General features: G+C 35.4%; 2 protein-coding genes across 6 annotated transcripts; one reads left to right on the top strand and one right to left on the bottom strand.

The window, feature by feature from the left end:
* Window positions 1–9,766: 9,766 nt before the first annotated feature.
* LOC110803325 (trans-Golgi network-localized SYP41-interacting protein 1) lies at window positions 9,767–23,177 on the top strand. 5 transcript variants are annotated; one of them, XM_022008831.2, is made up of 10 exons: window positions 9,767–9,952; window positions 10,219–10,320; window positions 11,496–12,032; window positions 12,254–18,079; window positions 18,987–19,866; window positions 19,976–20,652; window positions 20,784–20,919; window positions 21,031–21,112; window positions 21,196–21,319; window positions 22,750–23,177. In XM_022008831.2, exons 2-9 carry the CDS (start codon window positions 10,270–10,272, stop codon window positions 21,296–21,298), a joined length of 8,292 nt encoding a protein of 2,763 aa, XP_021864523.1. In that variant the 5' UTR covers window positions 9,767–9,952; window positions 10,219–10,269; the 3' UTR covers window positions 21,299–21,319; window positions 22,750–23,177. The 5 variants fall into 5 exon arrangements, with proteins under 5 accessions (XP_021864523.1, XP_056691730.1, XP_021864522.1 ...); XM_056835752.1 differs by having other exon boundaries at window positions 11,496–12,041; XM_022008830.2 differs by having other exon boundaries at window positions 11,496–12,045; window positions 12,243–18,079.
* Window positions 23,178–23,338: 161 nt separating this feature from the next.
* On the bottom strand, window positions 23,339–25,304 carry LOC110803326 (probable sarcosine oxidase). The gene is made up of 2 exons (XM_022008834.2): window positions 25,149–25,304; window positions 23,339–24,736 (listed from the first exon to the last, which is right to left on the bottom strand). The coding sequence occupies exon 2, from the start codon at window positions 24,726–24,728 to the stop codon at window positions 23,484–23,486; it is 1,245 nt and encodes a 414-aa protein (XP_021864526.2). The 5' UTR covers window positions 24,729–24,736; window positions 25,149–25,304; the 3' UTR covers window positions 23,339–23,483.
* Between the last annotated feature and the right edge of the window lie 256 nt (window positions 25,305–25,560).

Raw genomic sequence — 25,560 nt, 5'->3', positions numbered from 1 at the left:
TGCGATCGTGTTCCAAGAGTGTGTGTTCGCAGGATATCGCAAAAACGATGTAGGAACTATTTGGAATATCGTGCGCTGCACCAGAAATTAGCCCGCTCGCACGGATTTTTTGTGTGCTCGCACAGAGTTTTCGTGCGAGCACATGAAGAATTTGGAATATTTTGGCTAAGTTAAGACTGTGCGATCGCACGGATTATGAGCCCGTTCGCACAGTTCGAAGAAGAGAATCTTTGCTGAGAACGATCGCACTGATCCAGGGCACGTTCGCACCGATGCGATCGCATCTAGGTCTCCGCGATCGCACGGCTGCGCGGGCTAACCTTTTCGAGTTTAAATTTCTATTTTCTTAGGGGTTGTATAAATAGAATTTTCACTTTTTTATTATGAGAATTAATTTCAGAAATAGAATTTTAAGAATTTTTAGAAAGTTCGCTCTTTAAGCTTAGTTTTCTAGAGAGAGAAACTCCATTGCTTTGAAGCTTCAAGTTGTAATTTCTTCAACTCTTCTCAATTCCTTGCAATTTAATTCAAGTTCTTAGTTCTTTGTTCATGCTATTTTGTTATTGTTCTTCAATTTATTGAATTTCTCTTTGCTTTGATTTTAGTTTCATCGATTCTCAATTTTTTAGTTGATTTTGCAATTGAATGCTCAACTTCTTGATTTTTTCCTTATACTCCTTCAATTTCATAATTGCTTGCCTAGAATCCATGAATTTCCTAGTTTCAAATATGTGTAGTGAGTAGACTTAGGTTAGGGAAAGGGGAGAATCTAGGGGCTTAATTAGGGTAAATTGATGGTTTAATGTTGATTGATTGATGTAATTAAATTGATTTAGTGATAGGATTTCCATGCCTAATTGAGTGGTAGTTGCAAATACTATTTGATTGGATTTGATTGGATTGCATAGGCTAGGTTTGGCAAGACATTGTGAGCCTAGTTTGTGCAAGTGAATAGTAGTTCCTATTATATGCAAGTGGTCTAGTTTAGGATTAGGCGAAAGCTCTTCCATAGACTAGATACTTCACGTGCCCCATCCGAAAGGCGGCGGGCACGTCATTCGATTCTATTCCCCTATGTACTAAGTCGTTGCATCATCATGATTGCTTGGTTGTTTAGATCGTTTCCCCCAATTCCCTAGGCTATCCCTGACTCCCTAACATTTCCCTATATTGATAATTCGTTTAATTGTTAGCTTTAGTTTTCTTAGAATATAATTCAAACCAACTCTTGTTCAAACTAGCTTAACACCTTGACTCAATGAACACCGTTTCTATGGGACGATCCCTATACTTGCCGCTATAGCAATATAGCCGGTTAGTTAGTGGTTTATAAATTTTGTTTGGTCGGGTGATTTTCTTTTCAACGACGGAAAAACACCTTATATATAGCGTTGGTAGCTTGGCGTAGCACGTATTCTCGAATCTTCCGGTTTATTCCGAATTCTATCTCTTTTCTTAAGATTTTAACTCTTCTAAAAGACTAATCGGAGTGCAATTCTATCTTTTGGTCAATATCTATCTTGTTCGGGTTCTATATTTAATTGCTACTTGGAAAGAATGTTAATATTTATGGCAGTTACTATGAATGGAAATATTACTTCAACGACCGTTTCAAGAAGCTGTAGGGTGCTCATTGCTTAGTAAGAGAGCGTTGACAAGTAGTTTCTGGTTTCATCATCTAACTTTCCGCTTCTGTTCAGGGGTCAAATGTAGGCGTCTACGGTTAGTCTCCACTTTGATTAAGTCTGGTTAAGATGATGATCAAAGTATTTTTGACGTGGTGCGTCTAACGAATCTAGCCGCAGTGAACCGGATTCAGATGCGAGGGTTTAACGAGCCATTGAGTGATAACATTTGACCTAAGAGTCATCACTTGGAATATCAATATTTTCCTCACGAGGTACAAAATAAAATTCATTCCCTTCATCACCCCCCCCCCCCCTCTCACGTGTATCCACGTACACCAGAAACCCACCGCTAGGCTCAACTTTTTTTTTGGTAAGAGATTTTTAAACTTTAAAATTCTATTATAGAGTCTTTGACAATTCGTTTGTCCGATTAGAGTAATTTATTAAATAAACAAAACATTATAATATGTAAGTTTAGTAAATATATTTTATATATTCATAATAAATTAGATAAAAAGTTAGAGATGCAGACGGATCCAATCAAAAATCAATCATCGCCTCGTCACCCACGCCGAATAAATATTTTAAACCTATCACCCACCAAACTTTCCTCCATTCCCACCCACTTGAGAAGGATGTCGGGTGACAATCTTGTACCCTATATTCTATAAATAATCCACTTTTTTTCAACTACTTCGTAACTTTTAAATATAATGACATAAGTTTATTATGATATTAAAATTTATTGTATTAGCTATAATATTGATAAGAATATTCAAAAGTGAGATACATAATTAGATTTTGTGAATATTCTCAAATCCAGTCAATTTAAACTCACCCCTTCATCAAGGTGGGTACATGTTATCCTTGTACCCTTCCACCAACAACAAATCTCTATTTGTTAGTCAACATTAGTCAATCGTCTACGTTTATCTTTACGCCAATCCAATCTAGAATCCAAACTCGCCCCATCAACACGTTTGATGCACCATTTACATACATAAATTTAATTTTGCACGAAATTTTAAAGTAGTATTGCAATCATTTACATTAACATGTAAAAAATATTTTGTTGTTGCAAACATATTAATAATAAGGAAATTTTCATCTAGATCTTATCATTTTGAAAGTAGTTAATTACGATATATTAGTCTAAATTTAAATCCACATGCCTTTACGACTTCAATATATATGAGCAAAAATTTATTATCCGTGCTCCATATGAAAAATATAATAGAGTACGATAATGAGAATGTGGCAAAGGTTATTTTTGATATTTAAGATAAAGTATATGCTAGGGCCCGTCATAAAAAAAAATGTGGCTAGGGGTCTCGTTTTGTTAGTTAGCATAGCATATAAAATGTTTGAGACACCTTAAATATGTTAAATCAAGAGATATCGTTTGTTATGCATACATGTAGTCATTATATGACTGGAATTCTTAAAAACTTGATATTGTAAAAATTTAATTGATAGTAAAAGTTCAACTATTATAAGTTTTTTTTATATCGGTTATCAGATATAGCATGCAAAGATTTTTCATCGGTACAAATAATAAACGATCAAAGGTAAACGTTCGTTATACATATTCACATCCAGTATATGACACAATTTATCCATATCAATTTGCCTCTCTTTTAGTATAGTACGGATTATATAGCTATAGATATAGATTTAAATTAAGAAATACATTGACAAATTGACAAATAAATTAGTAAGTATTTCGTAATATAATCGACTATTACCGTAAGTGATTTGAAGGTTTTAGGTAAAAAATATACGAAGTATATTAATTATTTTAGCACATGTTAGTTATTTATTTATATTAAAGGAGAGGAAAGTCAGAGAGCGGCATTTGTCAGCTCCATATTAATTACCTCTCTTTTATTATAGTACGTATATAAATGTATGCAAATCTTTGTTAAAATTGACTAAATTGTTTAACCTTAAATGTTTCGAGAAGCTTTTGTAAGTAGAGAGGACCACATGTTAGTCGCACATCAATTTTCTTGTTTACTACTTATTCCATTTTTTTTGGATAAACCACTTTTATTTTCACGGTTGTTAGTAAGTAACTTCAATTATTTATATCAATTATTTTAAAAATAATGGTAGTATTATGTAAGTACTTAGTCAAATCCATCTAAATGCTACGGAGTACATGACTATGGCCATTATAAAGTATTAATAATCACCAAAAATCAGAAAAAGTAGAAAGATGTGTGATTGGTGTGAATATAATTGCAAGTGTAAAAATTGAGCAATTACGTAATTATGAAAGAGTAGCTAGATTAGATTACGCAAGTCTTGCTCATGTTTAAGGAAGTTATATAATTTTTTAAAACTAGTAAAATATTACTATCGATAGCGGTGATAGACTGATATTATTCAAACTTAGTTGCTAAATATTCTACGGATAAAATAATACAATCAATGAGGGTTATAATTATCGAATATAGTTGTTAAAATATCATAGAGTGCTATAGTAATTTTTTTATACACTCTTATTCACACTTGATCAAACAATTTTCTAATTATTTGTATTCTAATTATGTACTCCATACAAATCAGTAAACTACTCTTAAGTTTTATAAAAAATCTACTACGTACTCCGTATAATAGATTAATATTTTATAAAATGACAATATTATATTGGTTATATTTATTACCAAAAATATAGAAAAGATGATTTACAAAACATTCCCATGTCTAGTATGATTTATTTTTTTAGGAAAATAGAAATCAAATACTTTTATGAGTTTAAGTTAACAAATTTATCATTGAATCAAATACTTTATTTATAATAGTTTTTTTTTAAAAAATATTTATAAGAGAGGTGAATGAATGAGTGACATTTTTCATCACCACATTGATTTCCTCTCTTTTAGTACTCCGTATATTATATAGATAGATTAGTGTTGGATTTATTTTAAAATTTTTATTTTTATTAATTCATTAAAATATTTAAAGTATGATTAATGTTTAATTATGACATGATTAGTAACTAATTGATCAGAATATGGGCTAAGGCAGAATTTGTCACAATAACTTAACATCTTGGTAGTAATTGACAACTTTTAACAACCTAGATAGTAATTCGCAAGGTCACGAATGACTTAGGTAGTAATTGACAAATTTTCCTCCTTAATATATTATTTACTTGCTTGCCAAAAAAATAAATTAATAATATTTTCCTATCCTTATTTGTTTACGGATGTATGGGAAAAAAAGTTATTTATAGATTACAGAAATAATATATGCCACATAATTATAGTATGCTAAAAATGATTTTTTCACTACAAGAATTTGTATCTTTAACGACAACCTAATTACGACGGGTCATAAATTCCGTCACAAAAGCCTTTTGCGACGGGGCTAACAACCTAATTAAGACGGGAATAACCATCGTAAATGTCTTTTATGACGGGTTAACGACGGGTTTTTCTATTAACGACGACCCCCTTTTATGACGGGTCCGAGACAGGAAATCCCGTCGTTAATCAACAATTGTTGGCCTTTTGCGACGGGATTTCCCGTCGTTAATAGTATAATTTCTTGTAGTGTTTGTAATATTTTAGCCAAATTGTTATATTAAGAATGAAAAATGTAATTACTCAATATTTTAGTCAAATCAACATATTATACTATCAAACTAGTATAATACCCGTGCGATGCACGATTTATGATATGCATATTAAATTTGCATATTTAAACTATAACTATAGACAATTAAAAATAGAGCTTATAGATAATAATCTTATTATAACTAATGATGGATAGATCTGTTACTGCCCCATTACATGTCTTATTTAATTAACAAATTTAAAACCTTTCTTCCCCTATAATAACCCAGGCCAAACATAAATTTATTCTCATCCGCTCTAACTTTACCTCAATAGTCTCACCCACTTAATATTCCCCTATCATCTACATCATTACCCGATCATTTAACACCTTCCCCCTCCGTATACTTTTTTCAGCTAGAGATAACTTCGAAACGGGGTAGGGTTTGTCCCTCAACACCTATACCTACCAAAAAATTTCATCCTTGTGCCCGTCACCACAAAAAGTACGATACTCGTCCCCGTCCTAAACCCCGCCTTGCAGAGGGGAAATAAAATTAACTTTGCTTCATCACCCGCCCGTGTATCCACACCCACTTCAAACCAAGCTTTAGACGGTTGTAACCGACATTATTTTTTGATAAGAGAGTTTTGAATTTTAAAACTCTAAGAGTATTTGAAAATTTGGTTGTCCAGTTACATTATATTTTGGAAACATATAGTTTATAGATATTTTCCTAATTAATTAATGATGGATAAATTTATTTATAAAAAAAAACAAAAAAACAAATAAGGGTACATAGAAAAAATTATTTTCTTCCCCATGTGTCAAACCTAGCCCTAGATGGCTAGACACCGACGTTATTTTTTGGTAAGAGAGTTTTGAATTTTAAAACTCTATTCTTGAGTATTTTACAATTTGGTTTTCTGATTACATTATACTTTGGACACATATAGCTTATATATATATTCTCCTTATTAAAACTAATTAATGATGGAGAAATTTGTTAGTGTCCCATTCGGTGTCTTATTTATTAAAAAAACAAAAAACAAATAAGGGTACATAGAAAAAATTATTTTCATCCCCACTCATGACATTTGTCAAACCTAGACCTATACAGCTGGACCCGACATTATTTTTTTGGTAAGAGAGTTTTGAATTTTAAAACTCTGTTCACAATTTGGTTATATGATTACACTATACTTGGGACACATATACCTTATAGATATTTCCTAATTAAAATTAATGATGGATAAATTTGTTATTGCCCCATTCAATGTCTTATTTATTAAAAAAAAGAAAGACAAATAAGTGTACATAAACATATTATTTTCATCTATGTTCATCACATGTGTCAATCATAGTGTTATTCTCATCCACCCTTCGCTTCGATAGTCATACCTACTTAATCATTTTATATTTACATCATTACCCGATCGCTTAACCTCTACTCCAATATTTACTTTATTCAGCTAGTCATGACCTTGGAACTGGTCGGGGTCTCCACACTCGTACTCGCCTAAAATTCTCATCCTTATCCCAGTCACCCTCGACATGAAAGGTATTTACCCCTCCCAAGCTGGAATCTCATTCTTAACATGTAAAAAATAAAACAACTCCTCGATCTATTACCCACCGACCCGTATATCCACACTCGCCTCTAAGCTGCTCCTGGATTCAATAATTGTTTTTTGGCAAGAGAATTTTGAATTTAAAATTCTACTATGTAGAGAGTCTTCTACAATTTCAGTGTCTTATCTATTACTATATACTAAAAGAGACACCAGGAATGACACGTGTCAATTCCTAGTGCGATATTTTCCCGCCAATTTTTTTTTTTTTTTTACTTTTTTAAAAGATTTTACTTTGCATTTTTTTAGGAAACTAAGATAAAAATGAAATAAAATATAATTAAATTACCATTGATAGAATATGTAGTTATTTTGTAAATATTATGTATTAATTAGATTCCTAATTAATAGCCTCATATCACGCTATTGTACAACAGATAATTTTTATATATACTGATGTCCTTCATGTACCGTCCCGCCACCAGATTGCTGATACTTTTACAAAAGGTCTTCCACGCGTACTTTTTAATGATTTTGGGGATAGTCTCAACGTACGATAATCTCCCGCTTCGACTGCGGGGGTGTGATAGAATATGCAGTTATTTTGTAAATATTATGTATTAATTAGATTCCTAATTAATAGTCCCATATCACGCTATTGTACAGCAGGTAGTTTGTATATATACTGCCTATACACAATCAATGAAAGTCAGGGGAATTATTTCTCACAACATAAATGTAACTACGTAGTATATGATATATTATTGAAGGAAAGATGAATCAATATTATTTTATCATTTACAATTTGATTTCATTTATGTATTGTTATAACTTTTTAATTAATTTATAAAATATTGAAGAATTGATTTCTAATGTTAGTCTAATAACAACACACGGTGAGTACGGATGTTAATTAAAATAATAATAAGTGGTAAGTATACAACTATATAATCCTTAACTTTGTACTCCGTATTGTACTAATATGCATATTTAGCTTATTTGGATATTTATTTTATACACTATGAATTCATACTTTTGCATATTTTCGTTTTACTTTTACGTTTTCCTAATATCACAAATCTTTTGTTTACATTGAAATAATAAAATATTTTAGTAATAACTGTGCGTTGCACGGGACCTAACCTAGTTAGAATATAGTTGAGTAAATAAACAACATATTATATTATGTACCATCTCAGTTCAAATTTAATAGTTGCAATAGTATTTTCACAGAGTCTTATGCGATAAGTTATTGTAAGCTTATATATTATAATTTAATAGAAAAGTAGGTAAGATGGGAGATAGTCGGATTTTTTTTTTAATAGAATCAAGTATAAGATAGGCAAGTTATAACTAGAGAGAAACATAGCTCCACATCGATTTCTGTTATCTGCGAAATTGCAAGAAAAGATTTTTCATTAAATTACAATGTAAAATAAAGGCAAATATACCCAACAAATGATCAAATACAAAGAAACTAATAATATAAAATGAAACTATAAAACTCTGGGGAGAAAAAATTCATTTAAAAGATTAAGAATCTATTAAATAAAAGGATAAGTAGAAATTATAATCCGAGACAGAAAAGATACAAAGTTATTAAGCAATTTTTTTAAATAAGCATGTTTTAAACAACCTTGATAACTACTACAGAGTACTTCGAATATTAAAGAAAAGGTAAATATTCGTTATACATATCCGCAATCTATTTAAGACACATATTTTAAATAAAAATTGATAATACATACAACTAGTCATTAGTAAATTTAAGTTTAATATTTTAATATATATGCTAAGAGATTTTAAAATATTTTTAGTAAAACAATATTTTAGACAACCTTGTTAAAATATTTTTATTTTTCTTTTTCTTTTAAACAGATTATTGTCATGTTGTAAATATTTTTATATTGAAGTAGATTCTTAGTATAATTTTTTTAGTCAATGATCTTTACTTATACACGGTATATCTCAACATGTTAATTTAGTAATGTATTTAGATGAAGAAATTTATTGCCGTAAGTAAATAAGTGTAATTGATTTCTTAGTGTAATTGATTTATTACTATAAGTAATTAAAAGGTTTAAATGAAAATATACAAAATATTTAGTATTTTATTTTTTTTAATAATTTTTTTATACCTATAAGATAGGCGAATAAATAAGTGACATTTGTCATCACCACATTGATTTTCTCTCTTTTGGTATATTATATATAGATATAGATAGATTTCTATGGTATATATGCCTGTTATAAACCGTATAAATTTCAAATACTTATCTTGATATATGCGATGTATGTTTGAATTAGATTATGTGTAGAATTTGATTATGTATACATATAGAGGAAATCCTGTATATAAGTTAGTAAAAATATTTATAGTAAAAATATTGATGAATCTTTTAATTCTTTATGTATTTTTTCATATTAGTTTTCTTACCATAAAATACAGTAAGTTGAACATATATTACATGATATTATTGTGTTGTAAAATATTTGTTGCTTAATTTTATTTTATCTAACTTTATTTTTAATATTAAAAGAGAGGCCAATCAATGAGTGACAAATGTCATCACCACATTGATTTCCTCTCTTTTAGTATATTATTATATATATAGATAGATAGATATTTTGGTCGGATTATAATATCAAGCATATAAAATAACATATGTAATATGTAGTATGGCGGAAATTGCATCCCCAAATTAAATGATTAAATAGATTTATTAAATATGCAGTAAATTTAGAGAACGAAATATTTTAATCAAATATATTATAAAAAAATAGTCAAATAATTTTATAATATCCGTACATACACGAGTCATAATCTATTCAACCATTCAAAAACTAAAACGGTTTGAAATGAAGTTGGAAGATTTACATCACTTTGGAGGCGCAAATAGGTCCAACACTTTTGGGCCAAACTACCCGAATCACATTCACTTCCTAAGTCCACTAAAAAAATTCGTTTTTCATGCTAAGCAACTGCTACTCGTAAGTCGTAGCACACAAAATATTTGGTGAATATCTTTGTTCATTAATCTTGTGCATACCATTTTTATTTTCCTCTTCAAATTCCAATTCTTCAAAGCAAACGATTGCGTCAGATCTCATCAACCGACATCCAACAACAACCCTATACTCAATTAACATCATCCTCCAGATCCACTATCTATCTTCGAATGTACCCAGGTTTTTTTTTCATTTTTCGATTTCTTTGCATTTTAGGTTTTCATCTCCATTTTTTATTTCAGATTGCAATCAAATTTTCATTCATTTCGCACTCTTTCAATTGAATTTCAATGAACTAGGCACATTTTGTTCGTTGTAATCCGATAATTTCCCGGAAATCTATCGGATCATCTCAGACTGCGAACAGCATTAGATTACATTTGACTGTTCAATTGAATTGAATTGACTTTCTGACTGTGTTTTGATTTGGAATTTATGAGTGCCAGTGTTTAGATGTCGTTGATTGAAGCTTGTTATCAAACCTAAGGCTGTTCGGAATGGACAAGAAGCCGAACCGGACCGATCTTCTTACTGCTGGCCGCAAAAAGGTTCTATTTCCTTGTTTTCTCTCTCTTTACTTTTTGATTTTTGCATTACAATACAGTTTAGTTAAGAAAGTTTTGGCACTTTTGAGGTTAGGAATGATGTTTTTGATATCATAGCCCTGAAAATGATCCAACTAAGGTGATATTGGCGCAATCAAGTCAACTTTATTGCTTAAACTAAATTAAAGCAGTTGGAAGATCGGAATGGGAAACCTGCGTAGGGAGAACCAGCTAGCTCTAGCTTCAGTGTTATTTTTTCTTTTTTTAAAAAATAGCTATAGGTTCGAGTGTAATTTTCAACACTAAACTTAGCTCATGGGCCAATTCTTTGTTATATAAGGAACTATGTGATTAACAAAGAGTTATTGATCTCTATAAAGAGTTGCAGAAGTTCAATTCATTGAAGTTATCTTTTGAAACTTAACAACCATTTTAGGCTAGTTTTAGAGTGTGATTATAATATCATATGCAAGTTGATTCCAGTTTTGACGAGCTTGCTCTGTTTTTGACTTTGTATGTTTTTCTGATAAGTCTATATTGGGTTTTAGTAGAAAATCGTCGTTATTATTTGATCTCACTATCTCAGCCATTTATTTGAGATAAATTTCTGAGCCATTGGTTATTTCTTGTGTGAAAACTAAATGTCGTAAATCAAGGGTCAGGACTATCAGGAATACAACATTATGGTGATTGTTTTATAAGAAAATCATGCTGGAATTTCTGATTTTTGTTTTATAAAGCTTCAACAATGTCATTAGACAGAAGGATTTTATTGTCGTCTTGGATGTTTTAATCCCTTAATTGTTTGCAATAAACTTCAGTGCAGCTGTTTGATAAAGTAGCTGTGCAAAAACATGGGTACATAGGACTGTATGTTTTTATCTCAGTGTTGTTTCTTATGTTTGATTCATGACAAGCCTTTATATGACATAACTGTTTAGATTCTCAAAACTCGACTGTATTTCTTTATCAACTAAGGATACTTAGAAGATGGTAACCTTGCTTCCTAACAGGTTCAACTTCCAAAACACTTACCTAGAAACCTAGCATTTATTCCGAATTTCATGGATAGTCGTACTTCGAAGTTCTGACATTTTCACAAGAATTCAGAAGCATGTGCTGCTTGATTTTATTATTGGGGATTTTAGTTCAGTTTTCATTTTGTATGTATTTTCCAGCTTCAACAATATCGTCAGAAAAAGGATAATAAAGGGAAGGATGGGAAAGGAAAAGATGGAAAAACCAGTAACAGGTCAACCAGTAAAGCTGATAAACCTGAAGAAAATGATGCTGGTGCGAATTTGGTTTCTTCCGCTAATACGATGAAAGCAGAGTCATCGCAAGTTCCTGCAGTGGAAATCGAATCATCAGAAAATTCTTTGGATTTTTCAGTTGATACTCATAAGCCTTTGGATAATTCAGAGGGTGTATCTGCTGATTCTCAGAATAATGGGGACCCAACAGGCTTGGATTCTGTGTCAGCAGAGAAGGCATTGAATCATGAACTTGACTGTACTACTCCCAATGAAGAAAGAGAGGTTGAGATAAAGGCTCGTGAAGTTGAAGGGTCTGAGACATCAGGGTCTACTGAATTCAACACAGTCCATGTTGATGTTTTGGCTCCCAGTCCTGAATCTGCCCCTGATGCAGAATCTATTGCTGAAATGGTTGCTGCTGATTCTGTTGAAGTGAAGAGTCTGCTCGAGGGAGATCAGGTATCAGTTGTAGGTTGTGCCTTCTGTCGTCTTCGTTTGTCTCTTTGTTTTCTTTGTTCCCACCTTCACTACCTTCCCTCATAATTTGATTAAAATTAGTTAATTACCATCATTAATCCCCCCTCCCCCAATGTTTCTGATAAAATCCGTGATACATTGATGATCTTGCAAATTTGATGTATAATTTCATTCTCATTTTTTCCTGGGTAGGGGCAATGCAGGATGCTGACAGTTTTGATCCGACGCATTCTGATAGAAGTGTTGAGCTGGAGCTGGGAAGAGATGAAATGCCTCCAGTATCAAATGCCAACAGCGAAAAATTGATCGCTCTGCATCCTGAGGTGGAGTTTGGTGTTTCTGCTGCTGCAATCAGTGGGTTCGTAGGTGATCATGAAACTGTTGAGGTTTCTATTCCCGCTGAGACAATCCCTGCGGTTCCCAAAACAGCAAGTTTGACGGAACTGAATCGGCAAGGAGAAGATGTGACGAACAGGTCATTTGATGAAAATTCATTTTATTTGCAATCTGTGACTGAATCAAGATATTTTGAAAGAGAGGGAAATCATGCTCATTTTAATCAGATAGCTGTTGAAGGGTATGATGAGACTAATTTACTGGAAGGGTCTGGTGTAGTGGATGTTAAAAGTCACAAAGATGTTGAGAGCAATCTTGGAGACTCTATGGAGAACCGATCTATGGGCTCTGGTGTACAAAGCAACCCCTTGTACCTGGTTCAGCTGGCTGAGGTGCTGAAGAGGCTCCCCGAAGGTGATTTTAGGTACTTGATCAAGTCAAGAGAAATAACAGATCAGGGCAACTTTTCTGTGCCCAGGAATGGGATGGTTGCTCTTTCTGAGACAATACAGGAGCAGCTTTATCTAGCAAACATTTCAAAAGACTTTTTTTACTTGCAACTTCTTGAGCAAAATGATTCCAAAACTGATTATAATCTTGATGAAGTACCTGCTCTTACTGCATTGCTTACAAATGTTCAAGAATGTAATAAAAACCTTAGTGTAGAGCTTGCTCAGTGTAGATCTGAACTGGAGGTTGCTATCAGTGAGAAGCTGAATTTTCAGAACATGTATCATTATGCCAAGGAAGAAAGTGCGGAATCTTCTGCCAAAGTTGATGAGCTGGAGATCAAATTGGACGACTCTGTCACGCACATCTCCAGTCTTTCTGCAGATTTGGCAAACTCTAAGGTTTTATTGGAAGCTTCACAGTCGGAGCATGAAAAGCTATTGAAAAGTTTAGAATCTGTGTCCGAGCAGCGGAAAAAATTTGAGGAGGCAATGCAACATTATTCTCATGAAAATCAAAAACTTTCAGTGGATATGGCTGATAGTAGTGCTCAATTGGACACATTGAAGCAGGAAATTACCAACTTGAAAGTCATTCTTGCTTCTGTTACTGATGAGAGGAAGAAGTTTGAGGAGGAAAAGGTGCTTCTTTCTCATGAAAAGGAGATGCTTTTAGGAGATTTGGCAGATTGCAGGAGAGTGATTCTGACTTTACAGCAAGAAAATTCTGGTTTGAATACAAGCCTTGCAGTCTTGATTGAAGAGAGCAAGGAACTGAAGGACCACGAGGAGTTTCTTGTCCAGGAGTTTGGGAGAATTTCTACTGAACTTGTTTATTACCAAGATAAGATGTCAATGCAATATCAGGAGCATGTCCAGCTTGAGGCTGAACTGAGAGAAGCAATGTCACGTCTTGAACAAATATCTGAGGAAAATATCGTTCTCCGCAGCAGCTTGGAAATTCATAAAGCTAGAATAGCTGAGATTGATAGCAGTCAAATTCAGCTTTCTTCTGTAGGGACTGGATCCAGGACTGATATTCAAATAGCTGATACTGGTGATTCTGTGGAAAATTTTGCAACAGAAGACACTGAAGCTGGATTACCGTCAGTTTCTCCTGCAGCTGGAAATGGCTCTGATGCCACATCCCTTAGTGAGCTGCAATCTGGTTTCAGTGAGGGCACTTTAACACTAAAGCGATATCTGGAGGAGGCTGAGAAATTGATGCAAAAACTTGAAAAGGAAGTTGACGGCATGCATTCCCACTCAGTATCTCTTAGTCGGTTATCTGGTAAAAATACAGCTCCAGGAGTATCGAAACTGATTCAAGCTTTTGAGACCAAAGCTAATAGTGACGACCACGAACCTGAGGAAAGGCTCTCAACTGAAAGTGTGGGGCTTCTTGATCCTTATTTTGCTGCAAAGGAGCAAATAAGTTGTTTGGGAGATGTATTTCAGGCCCTGGCTCAGAATGTTGAAAATGTGGATGCTCTGATCATGGATGAAAGTAGTAGATGTAAAGCTGCTATCGTCGCCTGTGGGGAGCTTGAGGTTGAAGTTGAATCTCTAAAGGGCATCAGTTGTAATCTTGAAGCAAGAAACATTGAGCTGGAAGTAATTTGCGGAGTTATGAATCAACATGCACATGATACTGAAGCAAAGAAAACCCAGCTTGAAGATTTATGTGAAGTCCTAAATAGACAATATGCAGATTCACAGTTGCAGAATATTGAACTTCATAGGAAATTGACTGACACTCAATCTAGAATTACTGGATTGCAGGATCAGCTGAAGGAGTTACGAAAAAGCTCGGTTGAGGTGGCCTCTATGATTCTTAATGAATTCGAAGCTTTGCAAAGGGAAATGAGAGAGCATATATATTCAGTAGAGAGGGAATGGAATTCTTCTTTTGCTGAGTTAGTTCCGATGGTTCAGAAGCTTGATACAGTTGTTAAATCTGTCGCTACGTACCCTTTTCCATCTGAGGTGAGCCATGATATGAATATATTTGGCCGCTTTTCTGTCTCCGTAACTGCTGCCTGTGAAGTGATTCAAGATTGGAAGTCAAGGCTAGAAGCTCATGATGAACTTTCTAGCTCATATACGGAAGTAGAGGAAAAGCTGTGTGTTGTTAATGAAGAACGCAGTTTTGCTATTGGTCTTTTGCAGAAAATTTCTGCTGATATGGTTAATTTGCTGAATGTCACTGTTGAACACTTCAAAGATAGTACAACTTGTTTTGAAGAGAACAACCAACAGAATCCATTGGATGGTAGTTATTATGAGGCTCTTATAGCTAAACTATGTAGTTTGCTTGGTAATATACTGCAGCTTAAGGAGTCAAACAACAAATTATCCTCCGACTTGTTGAAGAAAGCACATGACATCGAGGAACTGAACAAAAGGTGTCTGGACACTGATACATTATTAAAGCTCATTTTGGATGTCAAAGAAATTCTGAAGGTTCATGATACAGAGGTGAATTTAGATGAAGCACCCGTTTTAAATCTACAGTCTTTAGTGTTGTTGCTTGTTCAGAAATTCAAGGAGCTAGAAGAGCATGCCAGCTCATCAGTAAATGAAGTTAACTCTAGGGTGATGGAGCTTGATGAGTTGCGGGGCAATGTGGAGTTGTTGAACTCTTTGAAAATTCAGCTGGAGAATGAAAACCTTGTTCTCAGGGCAAGCTTGATCCAGGCAAAGGATGGCTTTGATGTTATGCAGGCTGAGTTACTGCACAAAGTGAAGGAGCTTGAGCAGTCAGAGCAGCGGGTTTCTTCTGTAAGAGAAAAGCTTAGTATCGCTGTTGCAAAAGGAAAAGGCTTGGTTGTGCAGCGTGACAGTCTTAAGCAATCTTTGGCAGAGATGTCAAGTGAACTTGATAAATGCTCACAGGAGTTGCAGTTGAAAGACTCTAGGCTTCTTGAGGTTGAAGAGAAATTGAAGGACTATTCAGAGGCTGGTGAACGCATGGAAGCTCTAGAATCTGAGCTGACATATATCCGTAACTCCGCAACGGCACTGAGAGAGTCGTTTTTTCTGAAAGATTCTTCCCTTCAGAGGATCGAGGAGATTTTGGAAGATCTGGAGCTGCCAGATCATTTTCACTCTAAAGACATCTTAGAGAAAGTTGATTGGCTAGCCAAAACAGTTGCAGGCAATTCTCTGCCGCCAGATTGGGACCAGAGGAGTTCTGTTGGAGGAGGGTCATTCTCAGATGCTGGCTTTGTTGTTACAGATGGAGGCAAGGATGATGTGCAACCTGCTTCAAATTTGGACGATGATCCAAGAAGAAAATATGAAGAGCTGCAGACAAAATTTTATGAATTGGCTGAACAAAATGACATGCTGGAGCAATCATTGATGGAAAGGAATATTTTGGTGCAGAGATGGGAGGAGATTTTGGATAGAATAAATACACCCACTCAGATACGATCTATGGAGCCTGAAGAAAGGATTCATTGGTTAGGAACTGCCGTGTCAGAGGCCGACCACCACATGAGGTCTCTTCAGCAGAAAATTGAGAACCTTGAGGATTATTCTGAATCACTGTCAAATGATCTAGAAAAATCACAGAGAAAAATATATGAAGTCGAAGCAGTTCTTCATGAGAAGGAAAGCGCACTGTCTGAAGCCGATGTCCACACAAATTCTCTTCAGCAGAAGATTGATAACTTTGAAAGTTATTGCGGGTCACTGTCCACAGACCTAAAAGAATCAAGAAGAAGAATATCTGAGCTTGAATCCTCTCTGCATACAGTAATTCAAGACAAGGAGACTCTTTCAAGTAGCTTGGTGACGTTGACTTCTGATCGTGACATAGCCTTGCACACAGTGGAGCAATATGAGCTTGAGCTGGACAGCTTAAGGAAAGAAGTTGTCGTTTTGCAGGGGAATTTAGCAAAGAACCTTAGAAATGAGGATCAGCTTAACCAGATTGAAAGTGACTTGAAGAGATTACAGAGCTTAATTCTTGATGTGCTTCAGGATTTTGAAACTGAAGATGAGTCCTCTGGTGTCAGTAACATTCAAGTCTTGGAAAAAATGATCATAAAGCTTGTGAATCGTGATAGAGAAGTTGATGCAGAAGGTCAAGATCTTAAAGCAGGCGTTCAGGAGCGCACGTTGGAGCATGCTGCAAAATCATTAATGGTGACAGATATGGAGAATGAGGATCTCTATGGAAATGATGTCATGGATAAAGATGATTTGAAGTCTAGAAGCGGAGTCCATGAGGGGAAAAATGTAGCAGATCTGAGTCGAGAGCTTTCTGAGGCTTTGGATGAAATAGTAATGCTTAGAGAGGAGAGAGATTTGTACTTGCAGAAGAATCAATCTACGGTGACTGAACTGGAACAATTAGATAGGAGACAGAAGGAACTCCAGGAGCTTCTTAATCAGGAAGAGCAGAAGTCAGCCTCTCTTCGTGAGAAGCTAAATCTTGCGGTTAGAAAAGGCAAGTCACTCGTCCAACAAAGAGACGGTCTAAAGCAGAACATTGAAGAGATGAGTACCGAAATTAATCGATTGAAATCTATGATGAACGGCCATGAATCTTCTCTCGTGGAGTCTGGTCAGAAAATAAGGGACTTGTGTCTCCAGATAGAAGCATACAAAGCATTTGAAGCTGAGAACTTATCCTTGAAAAATCGCCTGATAGAAGTTGAGCAACAGTTACAGCAAAACAGCCATACATTGAGCATACTGCTTAGCAGACTAGGTGAGATCAACACCGGTGAAGGAACTAATGCTCATGATCCACTGCAGAAGTTAGAAGGAATTGTAAATATGTTATCTGATCTACAACACTCTGCCGCATCTTTTGAGCTCGAGGCAAAGAAATCCAAAAAGTCCGCAGAGCTTCTGTTGGCTGAGTTAAATGAAGTTCAGGAAAGGAATGATGGTCTGCAAGAAGAACTGGAAATAGCCCAGAATGAGATCTCAAAACTCTCCAAGGAAAAGGATCTTGTGAATTCAGCCAAAATTGAAGCTCTTTCTCATGTAAGCAAATTATCTGGAGAGAGAGAGAATCAACTTGCTGAACTGGAGAGGTTAAAATCCAGTGTGCATGAAGTGAAAAAAGTCTTTTTTGATATATCTACTGTCAGTGAAGACATGTTCGCAAAGGATTTAGAGCTTCTGCATGATGTGAAGGCACATATGGAGTCTCGCTTGGAAATTGGCTCAGATCCGGTATCTGCAAAAGATCATGGTGGCCTGGGCTCTGTTAATTCCAGATTCAAGGTACTACACTATGCACACTCATTGTTTTCTGTTGGTGAGGATCACGGTGGCCTGCGTTCTTTCTTTCTTTTTTGTTTTGTTTTTTCTTTCCTCAGTTGGGTACTGGTGGGTTACCCGGTGACCTTTTACCCACTTACGCGCTATATCTATACCATATATTAAAAAGCGTTTGTAAGAAAGTTTGCGTGACACATGGCGCTCTGTTTACGAGTCTTTCACTCAATCTAATCTTCATATACATAAAAAATGTTAAACATGGTTTGTATAAGATTTGAACCCCCGGCCTTGAGTTTAAAGAACAAAGCTTTTACCACTAATACTTGACTTGTTTCATGTTATCATTGCAAAAAAAATCTAACTAAATGTTAATGTCATTAATGTAGTAATGTGGGGCTCGGTTTTTGTATGCAAGTGATTCAAAGTTAATTTTAACATTAGAAGCACCAACCATACTTAGAGTGTTGCAAATCAGTACTATAAATTGATACATCTGTGAGTCAAAATTTTTGGGGGGGGGGGGGGTAATCTCACATGATTGATTTAAAAGGAAGCTGGATACCTGCTAATTTCATGATATATGATCTTGAACTGTCCATGGTTTCAAATTGCAGTATTCATAACTACATTGTATGTTTCAACGAAGATTTAGGAAGCGGAAAATTTCTTTAGAAGAAGAAAATGTAGGAAGACACCTTATGTTCTGGACTTTGCACCTGTACTCTTGCTATGATTCTTACTGGCAATAGATGATCATATGCAATTTGTTTTCATATACAAGTTTTCATATGTAATTTGTTTGGTAGTGATGATTGATTGAGCAATGATTCACTTACGTGCTTCCCGTGGTGTGAGTTATTTTGCGGTATTCATCACTTTTAGTTACTAAATTGGAGTTCCCCTGTTACAGGATTTCTGGTCAAGAACTTCATGGGGCAATAAGATCCCTGATCCTATAGATGAGAGTGCTGACGTTGAAGTCTGTAAGGTTATTGAACAGCATCTTCAGCAGCTTAAAGAAACGATTACTGATTTTAAGGAGAGAATACACAGTCATTCAATGTCATTGAGAACGGAGGCTGAGTGGTTATCGACTGCTGTTGGCACCATGCGAAACGAAGTTGCTTCTCAAAGGAGCTCCTTGGAATCTATCAAGGATGACAATATCCATTTGGAATCAGTCGGGAAAGAAAAAGACATCGAGGGAGTTGTATTGCGTAGAAGTATATCTCTTCTTTATGAAACATGCATTAGCTCCATTTTGGAGATTGAAAATAAAAAGGCACAACTGGTTGGAAAGAATATTTGTGTTGAGGATCTGAGAATCAACTTGCCTGCTTTACCTACAGCTGACGGCATGAACTTTAGTGGGGTTGTTCTCTCGTCTTCTGAGGAATCTGTAAAATCTCTAGCTGATAAGCTATTGGTGGCTGTACGAGATTTTGTTGATATCGGAATAAAGGGCGTTGAAGGGCAAAGCAAAGAGATGAAAACTACAATATCAGATTTGCAGCAGGAGCTTCAAGAAAAGGATATCCAAAGGGAACGAATATGCAGGGAGCTTGTTAGCCAAATCAAGGAAGCTGAATCTACTGCAGCAAATTGTTCTCGTGATCTTCAATCAATGACGAATTATACTCATGATTTGGAGAACAAGCTGAAAGCACTAGGCAGAGACAGGACTTTGTTGGAACAAAGGGTTGCTGAATTACAGGAGGAATGTCTCAATTCGGCTGAGTTAGGGGAAAAGGTTAAGTCATTGTCTGCTGTGGTAGATGCTAAAGAACAAGGTTGAACATTTTACTATTTTATCTTGATATACTTTCTGTATATTATGAACTGTTCTGCAGAATTTGACCATGACCCATGAGTGACCCCGTGTATATGTTTTTATTGCAGAAATTGAAGCTCTGATGCAAGCACTAGAGGAGGAGGAGAATCAGATGGAATCCGTGAGAAGTGAGATTGAAGAGCTGGAAAAAACAGTGCGGCAGAAGAATATAGATTTGGAGAATGTAGAGGCTTCTCGTGCTAAGGCCCTTAAGAAGCTCTCTGTTACTGTGAGCAAGTTTGATGAGCTGCACCATATGTCCGAAGGTCTTCTCTCTGAAATTGAAAATCTTCAAACACAGTTGCAAGACCGAGATGCAGAAATTTCCTTCTTAAGGCAAGAGGTCACTAGATGCACTAATGATGTCTTAGAAGCGACAAAGATGGAAAAAGAACGATTTTCTGGTGAACTTAATGATTTTTTGACTTGGTTGGATACAAACTTCTCTTGTGTTCTGAAACGTGACGCCCATGCTGTTGATGGGAATGTCAGTCATCATCCTGAATACAAGGAGCAAGTTCAGAGAGACATAACATCCATAATATCCGAACTGGAAGACTTGCGGCTTGCAGCACAAAGTAAGGATACACTTCTACAAGCAGAACGGAATAAGATGGAAGAGTTATTACACAGAAAAGAGGCTATTGAAGCATCGCTACATGAGAAGGAGCTATATATAAATTCCCTCCAGGGTGTTGGGGTCTCTGGATTAGGAACCTCTGAAATCGTCGAGGTTGAACCAGTGGTATGTATTTATTGATGAATCATGACTTTTTTTTATTTTTTTTATGTCAATATCTTGTAGTATTGCAAGATATCATATATTATGGTACATCACACTGTTTTAAGTTTTTTTTTGTGATACATGACCTGCAGTTGAACAAATGGACACCACCAGTTCCTTCTTCTCAAGTCCGGAGTTTACGCAAAGTGAACAATGACCAAGTGTCTATTGCTATTGATACAGATGCTGGAAGTTCTGGTAGAATCGAGGATGAAGAAGATGATAAAGGTAGTAATTTATCCGTCTTTTGTTCTTCCTCTTCCTTAAAAAGAATCCGATTGCCTATAACCATTGCTGAGCACATTTGATTTTCTTCTTTTCTGACTCTTCTCTCTTCAGTCCATGGCTTCAAATCACTTACAACATCGAGGTTTGTCCCAAGATTCACAAGGCCTGTCAGTGATATGATTGATGGTCTATGGTGAGTTTGCTTGTATTTTCTCACGCAGCATTATTACACCAATTTATATTCTGTTTTATTTAGATTACTTTGCTTTTTGACAGGGTTTCTTGTGACCGAGCACTAATGCGGCAACCTGCTTTTCGCCTCGGCATCATGATTTATTGGGCTGTATTGCATGCATTTCTAGCCTCATTCATAGTTTGAAAAGTCTGCTATTTATAAATGGTAATTCTTCATTCATACTTTTTAGATCCTGTAAAATTTTGCTAGAGATAGTGTGCGTCATCCTCGGGATTGTTCTTGTCAGTTCGCTTTTGTTTTCTGCACGTTGCCACTGGGGGTATTAATGTATTATATTCTGTTCTTAGAGTTTACTAGGCTGGGAGTTCAGATTAGGGATTTAGTATTAGCCAAAGATAATTCGGGTTAATTTTTTTCTTTTTGGGTAAATTGTAGTCCCTCTGTATCAATTTAATCGTTGAAATAGAATGTTCACGGAGTTTTATGTGATAAGTTATTGTAAACTTAACAATTATAGTTTAATAGAAAAGTATGGTGGGAGATAATGGAAGATCTTTTTTAATTGAATGTGAGAGAATGTGGTGTCATAACTTTTTGTTATGGGAAGAGAGACTCAGAGAAGTAATAAAATATAAGTGGGTCCATGCCATAAAAGAAAGTATGACAATTAAATTGACACGGACAAAAAAAGAAAGTGTGAAGATTAAATTAGACGGAGGGAGTAGCATACTGGCAGCTTTGATGAATGGACGTGGCAAATAATGTCGAACTACTGGTTGAATTACCTATCAACTTGTGATGCCATTCACTTAATTTATGGTACTTAATTACTAAGGTTTGCTTGGTTTGACGGAAAACGTTTTTAATGAAAAGTGATTTTACATGGAAAACACAAATCCAAACTAGTTTTCCGTTGTTTTGTTCCTTACAAGAAAATTCTTAGAGAAGAAAAATGAGAGTAGATGGGTGATGATTGATTGGAAGATAGAAGGGGAGGTAAGGGAGGAAAGTGGAAAAGTGGTTTCCCTTCCTTTCAAATGGAAAATGTTTTACACCCTTTTAGGTGTTATCGAAAAATGGTGTTACTCCCCTTGCCATAACAAACAACGTTAAATGATTGAAAAGGGGAAAATCATATTTCACAAAAACGTTTTACACCAAACCAAGCACTCCCCAAAAGAAACCTGCTTTCGTCCAACTCTGTGCTTTGTCCATTTCTGTTAAATCTTAGATGTTAACCTTGTTTGCTTTTCATGGCATTGTTAATGTGTATTTGTCCACCCTGATGTACGGATTAGTTTTCTTAATTTCCGATTTATGCTTTGTGATGAACTGTAATTTTGGGCAGATAATAAAGGAAGAAGAAGATGAATTTGGTTGATAAATTGAGAATTACATAAAACGTAAATAATATTCAAGCTTTCGAGAGGCTTGATTTTCTACCAATAACTAAAAGTAAATGAAACACTCCATAATATTCTCCATGCCTCATCCTCCCAATGAGCTATTTTATTTATAGAGCCAACTAATTTGCTTTCTCTCCAAGCTACACTAACTGTGTTGTACATCCAGTATTACCTGTTCCTATATGCAGTGCATAACATGCTTATGAGCGTCTTATTGATGAAATGCAGAATCGGAATTAATGTGAAGTGAACAAGTTAAGGGATGCTCTAGCTGTAATGGTGATTCACTGATTTGTATTTAACCGCAGTTTAGCTTTCATGATGCCGTGAAGATTTAACTGGGATTCGCTGCTGTTTTTAGTTTTGGGGAATCTCAGTCAACTTTACATTATTCAATAATGATACAGCATTTTTGTTACATGATGGGAGTACAGCTAAAATTTTGTGGGTTCTGCACACTTACAAACTTACAAGGGTTTCTGTAGGCTTAGAGCCGTGTACTATGTACAAAAGAATTAGTTAGCGCATGCGGTTCTTGTTTTTGTGAATTTATATTTGTTTGATACGTCAATTACAATTGAAATAGAAAAATTACTGTAATTTACTTGTTTTGGTTTATGCCAATGCTAGCTTATAGCAAATTTCATTTCTGACTATTTTACTTGGCTGTGAATTTGAGATCCTTGGACTATGGTCTACTTTCTTCTGGAAATGGAATTCAATTGTGGATCGTGGTCGCGTTTATCTCCACAACAAATTTCGCTACAAGAATAGATACTGTATCTGTACACATTTACTTAATGACTTGTAGTTCAGATGCCAATATGAAATGCTGGCCCATTTATTATGTAAACATTTAGAGCAACAAAACAGATATGCACAACCTTGTAGTTGAGAAACTCAATATAAAGAGAAGTCTCATTCATCAAACCAGGAACACACAGGAGAGTTACATGATTAACTCAGAGCTTGGAAGTGCCGACTTGTTCTGCAAACTCCTTGATGTTACCTTTAGGATTGTTGTCGAACCTGGCTAACTTAAAATAGTCCAACTCTACCCCTTTGGTTTCTCCATGTAGCACCAAGTCTGCCACGACCCGCCCTATTACTGGACCCATCTTAAATCCATGTCCGGAAAACTCCCCTGCGATGACCACATCCTTTCCAAACCGACCCCCTAGGAAGTCTATCACATAATCTTCATCCGGGGTCAACGAATACATGCAAGATTGAGTCGATACTGGGTGATGATGCTCAACTCGACCCCCAAACCTCTCTTTGACCCACTTCTTAAGAAAGTCCATCAACTGTGGTTCAGGGGTCCAAGTTCGTTTATCTGGGTTGCAGAAACGTCCTCCGTGCACGCCTACCTTAATCAACCCAGGATACTCTAAAGATGGGGTGCCATATATATATGTGCTCCCATACCCAGCAAAACAAGGAAATTCCCCATCTACTGAGTATTCCTTTTCATACTCTTCCTTAACCTTCCAATAACATATGGTAGTTTCTAAAGGCAGAATAGGAACATCAAGTCCCGTTACCACTTTCACCAGCTTGTTCATCCATGCACCAGCAGTAATGACACATTTTCTGCCGTAGAATTTCTCCCCTGTGGCCGTTAAAACCACTACACAACCACCAACATCTCTTCTTATGTCGATAACCTTCATATTGTCTTTCAGAGTGGCGCCATTACGAAAGGCAAGTGTTTGAAACATACACACAGCTTTGGTGGGCTTGATTACACCTGCCCCTCCACTAACAACACCAATCCAATCCTCTGGCACAACCACCCCTCCTGAGAACTCCTTTTTCACTTGGGCATGATCAAGCACCCTAAAATCAACAGAGTTAGACTGACAGCTATGAATGACAGCCTGGAGAGAGCGATCACTGGCTTGTCCAATGTCAAGCTGGTTAGTGGGGTAAAGAACCTTATACCCAAGTTGAGATTGAGCCTCCTCCCATAGCTTGGTCGATTCAAGGACCATGGAAGAGTAATAAGGTTCAGGGTAGGTGACTCGAATAGTTCGGGACTCTCCATGGGAGGAACCTCTGTTGTGCAGAAAGTCGAACTGGTCCAGTAATAGAGTGGAGTATCCCCTCTTTGAAGTTTCGTAGGCAGTACAGCTTCCCATAATTCCTCCTCCCACAACGATCACATCAAACTCGTAGCTGCTAATTCCTGCTGTGTTGCAACCCATCTCACTATCTACAATTAGGCAAAACAAAAGAAACAACCCAAATTAGATGCTACAAGTGAGTCCGTCTCAAATGAACAAATCAATTTCCATAGATTGAAATGCTCTTCCTAAGTTTCCTTAAAGTTGTTATAGCTTATCACGTTTGCTAACTCGTAACTTTGACCATTAATATTATAAAAGTTGATCCATTCAACTATGCATTTAAACTAATCCAACAATATTTATAATTGTACAATCAACAACACTTTTGGGGAAAATGATCAATACCAGAAATAGGAAAATCATACTGCAAAACAATCTTTTTTGGGGATAAAAAAAGGTCAGCAAAATGATCGATGAGTTGAATGTGTAGTATAATCAGAAGGGTTGAATGAAAAACAAAAACAAAAAGAAAAAGAAAAAGAAAAAGAAAAGTCTAACCAGATTATAAGTTGCAAGATGCAAATCAGAACCCCAAATTCTGGAGAGAGAAAAGAGAGAGAGCACTAGAGAAGACAAGTCTGGTAGTATCAGAGGCTAACTGTGATTTATTTAAGTTATTATTGTTATGAAACGTGATTAAAACCCCACGTCACATCCAGAAGTGACATTCATACATTCATAGGTTCTAATTCTATCCACCATGGAAAATCAAAAGGTCTTGTGCGCACAAGGTGTACAATAAATTTATTGTACACTAATATAACTTTAACCTTTTTTTTTTTGTAACTTTAACCTAGTTTTCATTAACTTTTATATTAGTAAAAGAAAAATTGATAGATAAATATTTTAAAGGGTTAAATAATTAATTTTATACATTATTAGTGATTTTGAAGAAATAAGTTTTACTAAA

This window comes from Spinacia oleracea, chromosome 1 (assembly GCF_020520425.1).
Source record: "Spinacia oleracea cultivar Varoflay chromosome 1, BTI_SOV_V1, whole genome shotgun sequence".
Taxonomy (NCBI): Eukaryota; Viridiplantae; Streptophyta; class Magnoliopsida; order Caryophyllales; family Amaranthaceae; genus Spinacia; species Spinacia oleracea.
Note: the sequence above shows the minus strand (reverse complement) of the source record. Positions and strands in the feature narration are given on the sequence as shown.

Coding starts and splice junctions, on each gene's coding strand:
- LOC110803325 (XM_022008830.2), top strand. CDS start 10,270: ATGGACAAGAAGCCGAACCGGACCGATCTTCTTACTGCTGGCCGCAAA. Junction 10,321..11,495: donor TTACTGCTGGCCGCAAAAAG/GTTCTATTTCCT, acceptor TGTATTTTCCAG/CTTCAACAATATCGTCAGAA. Junction 21,113..21,195: donor GATATGATTGATGGTCTATG/GTGAGTTTGCTT, acceptor GCTTTTTGACAG/GGTTTCTTGTGACCGAGCAC.
- LOC110803326 (XM_022008834.2), bottom strand. CDS start 24,728: ATGGGTTGCAACACAGCAGGAATTAGCAGCTACGAGTTTGATGTGATC.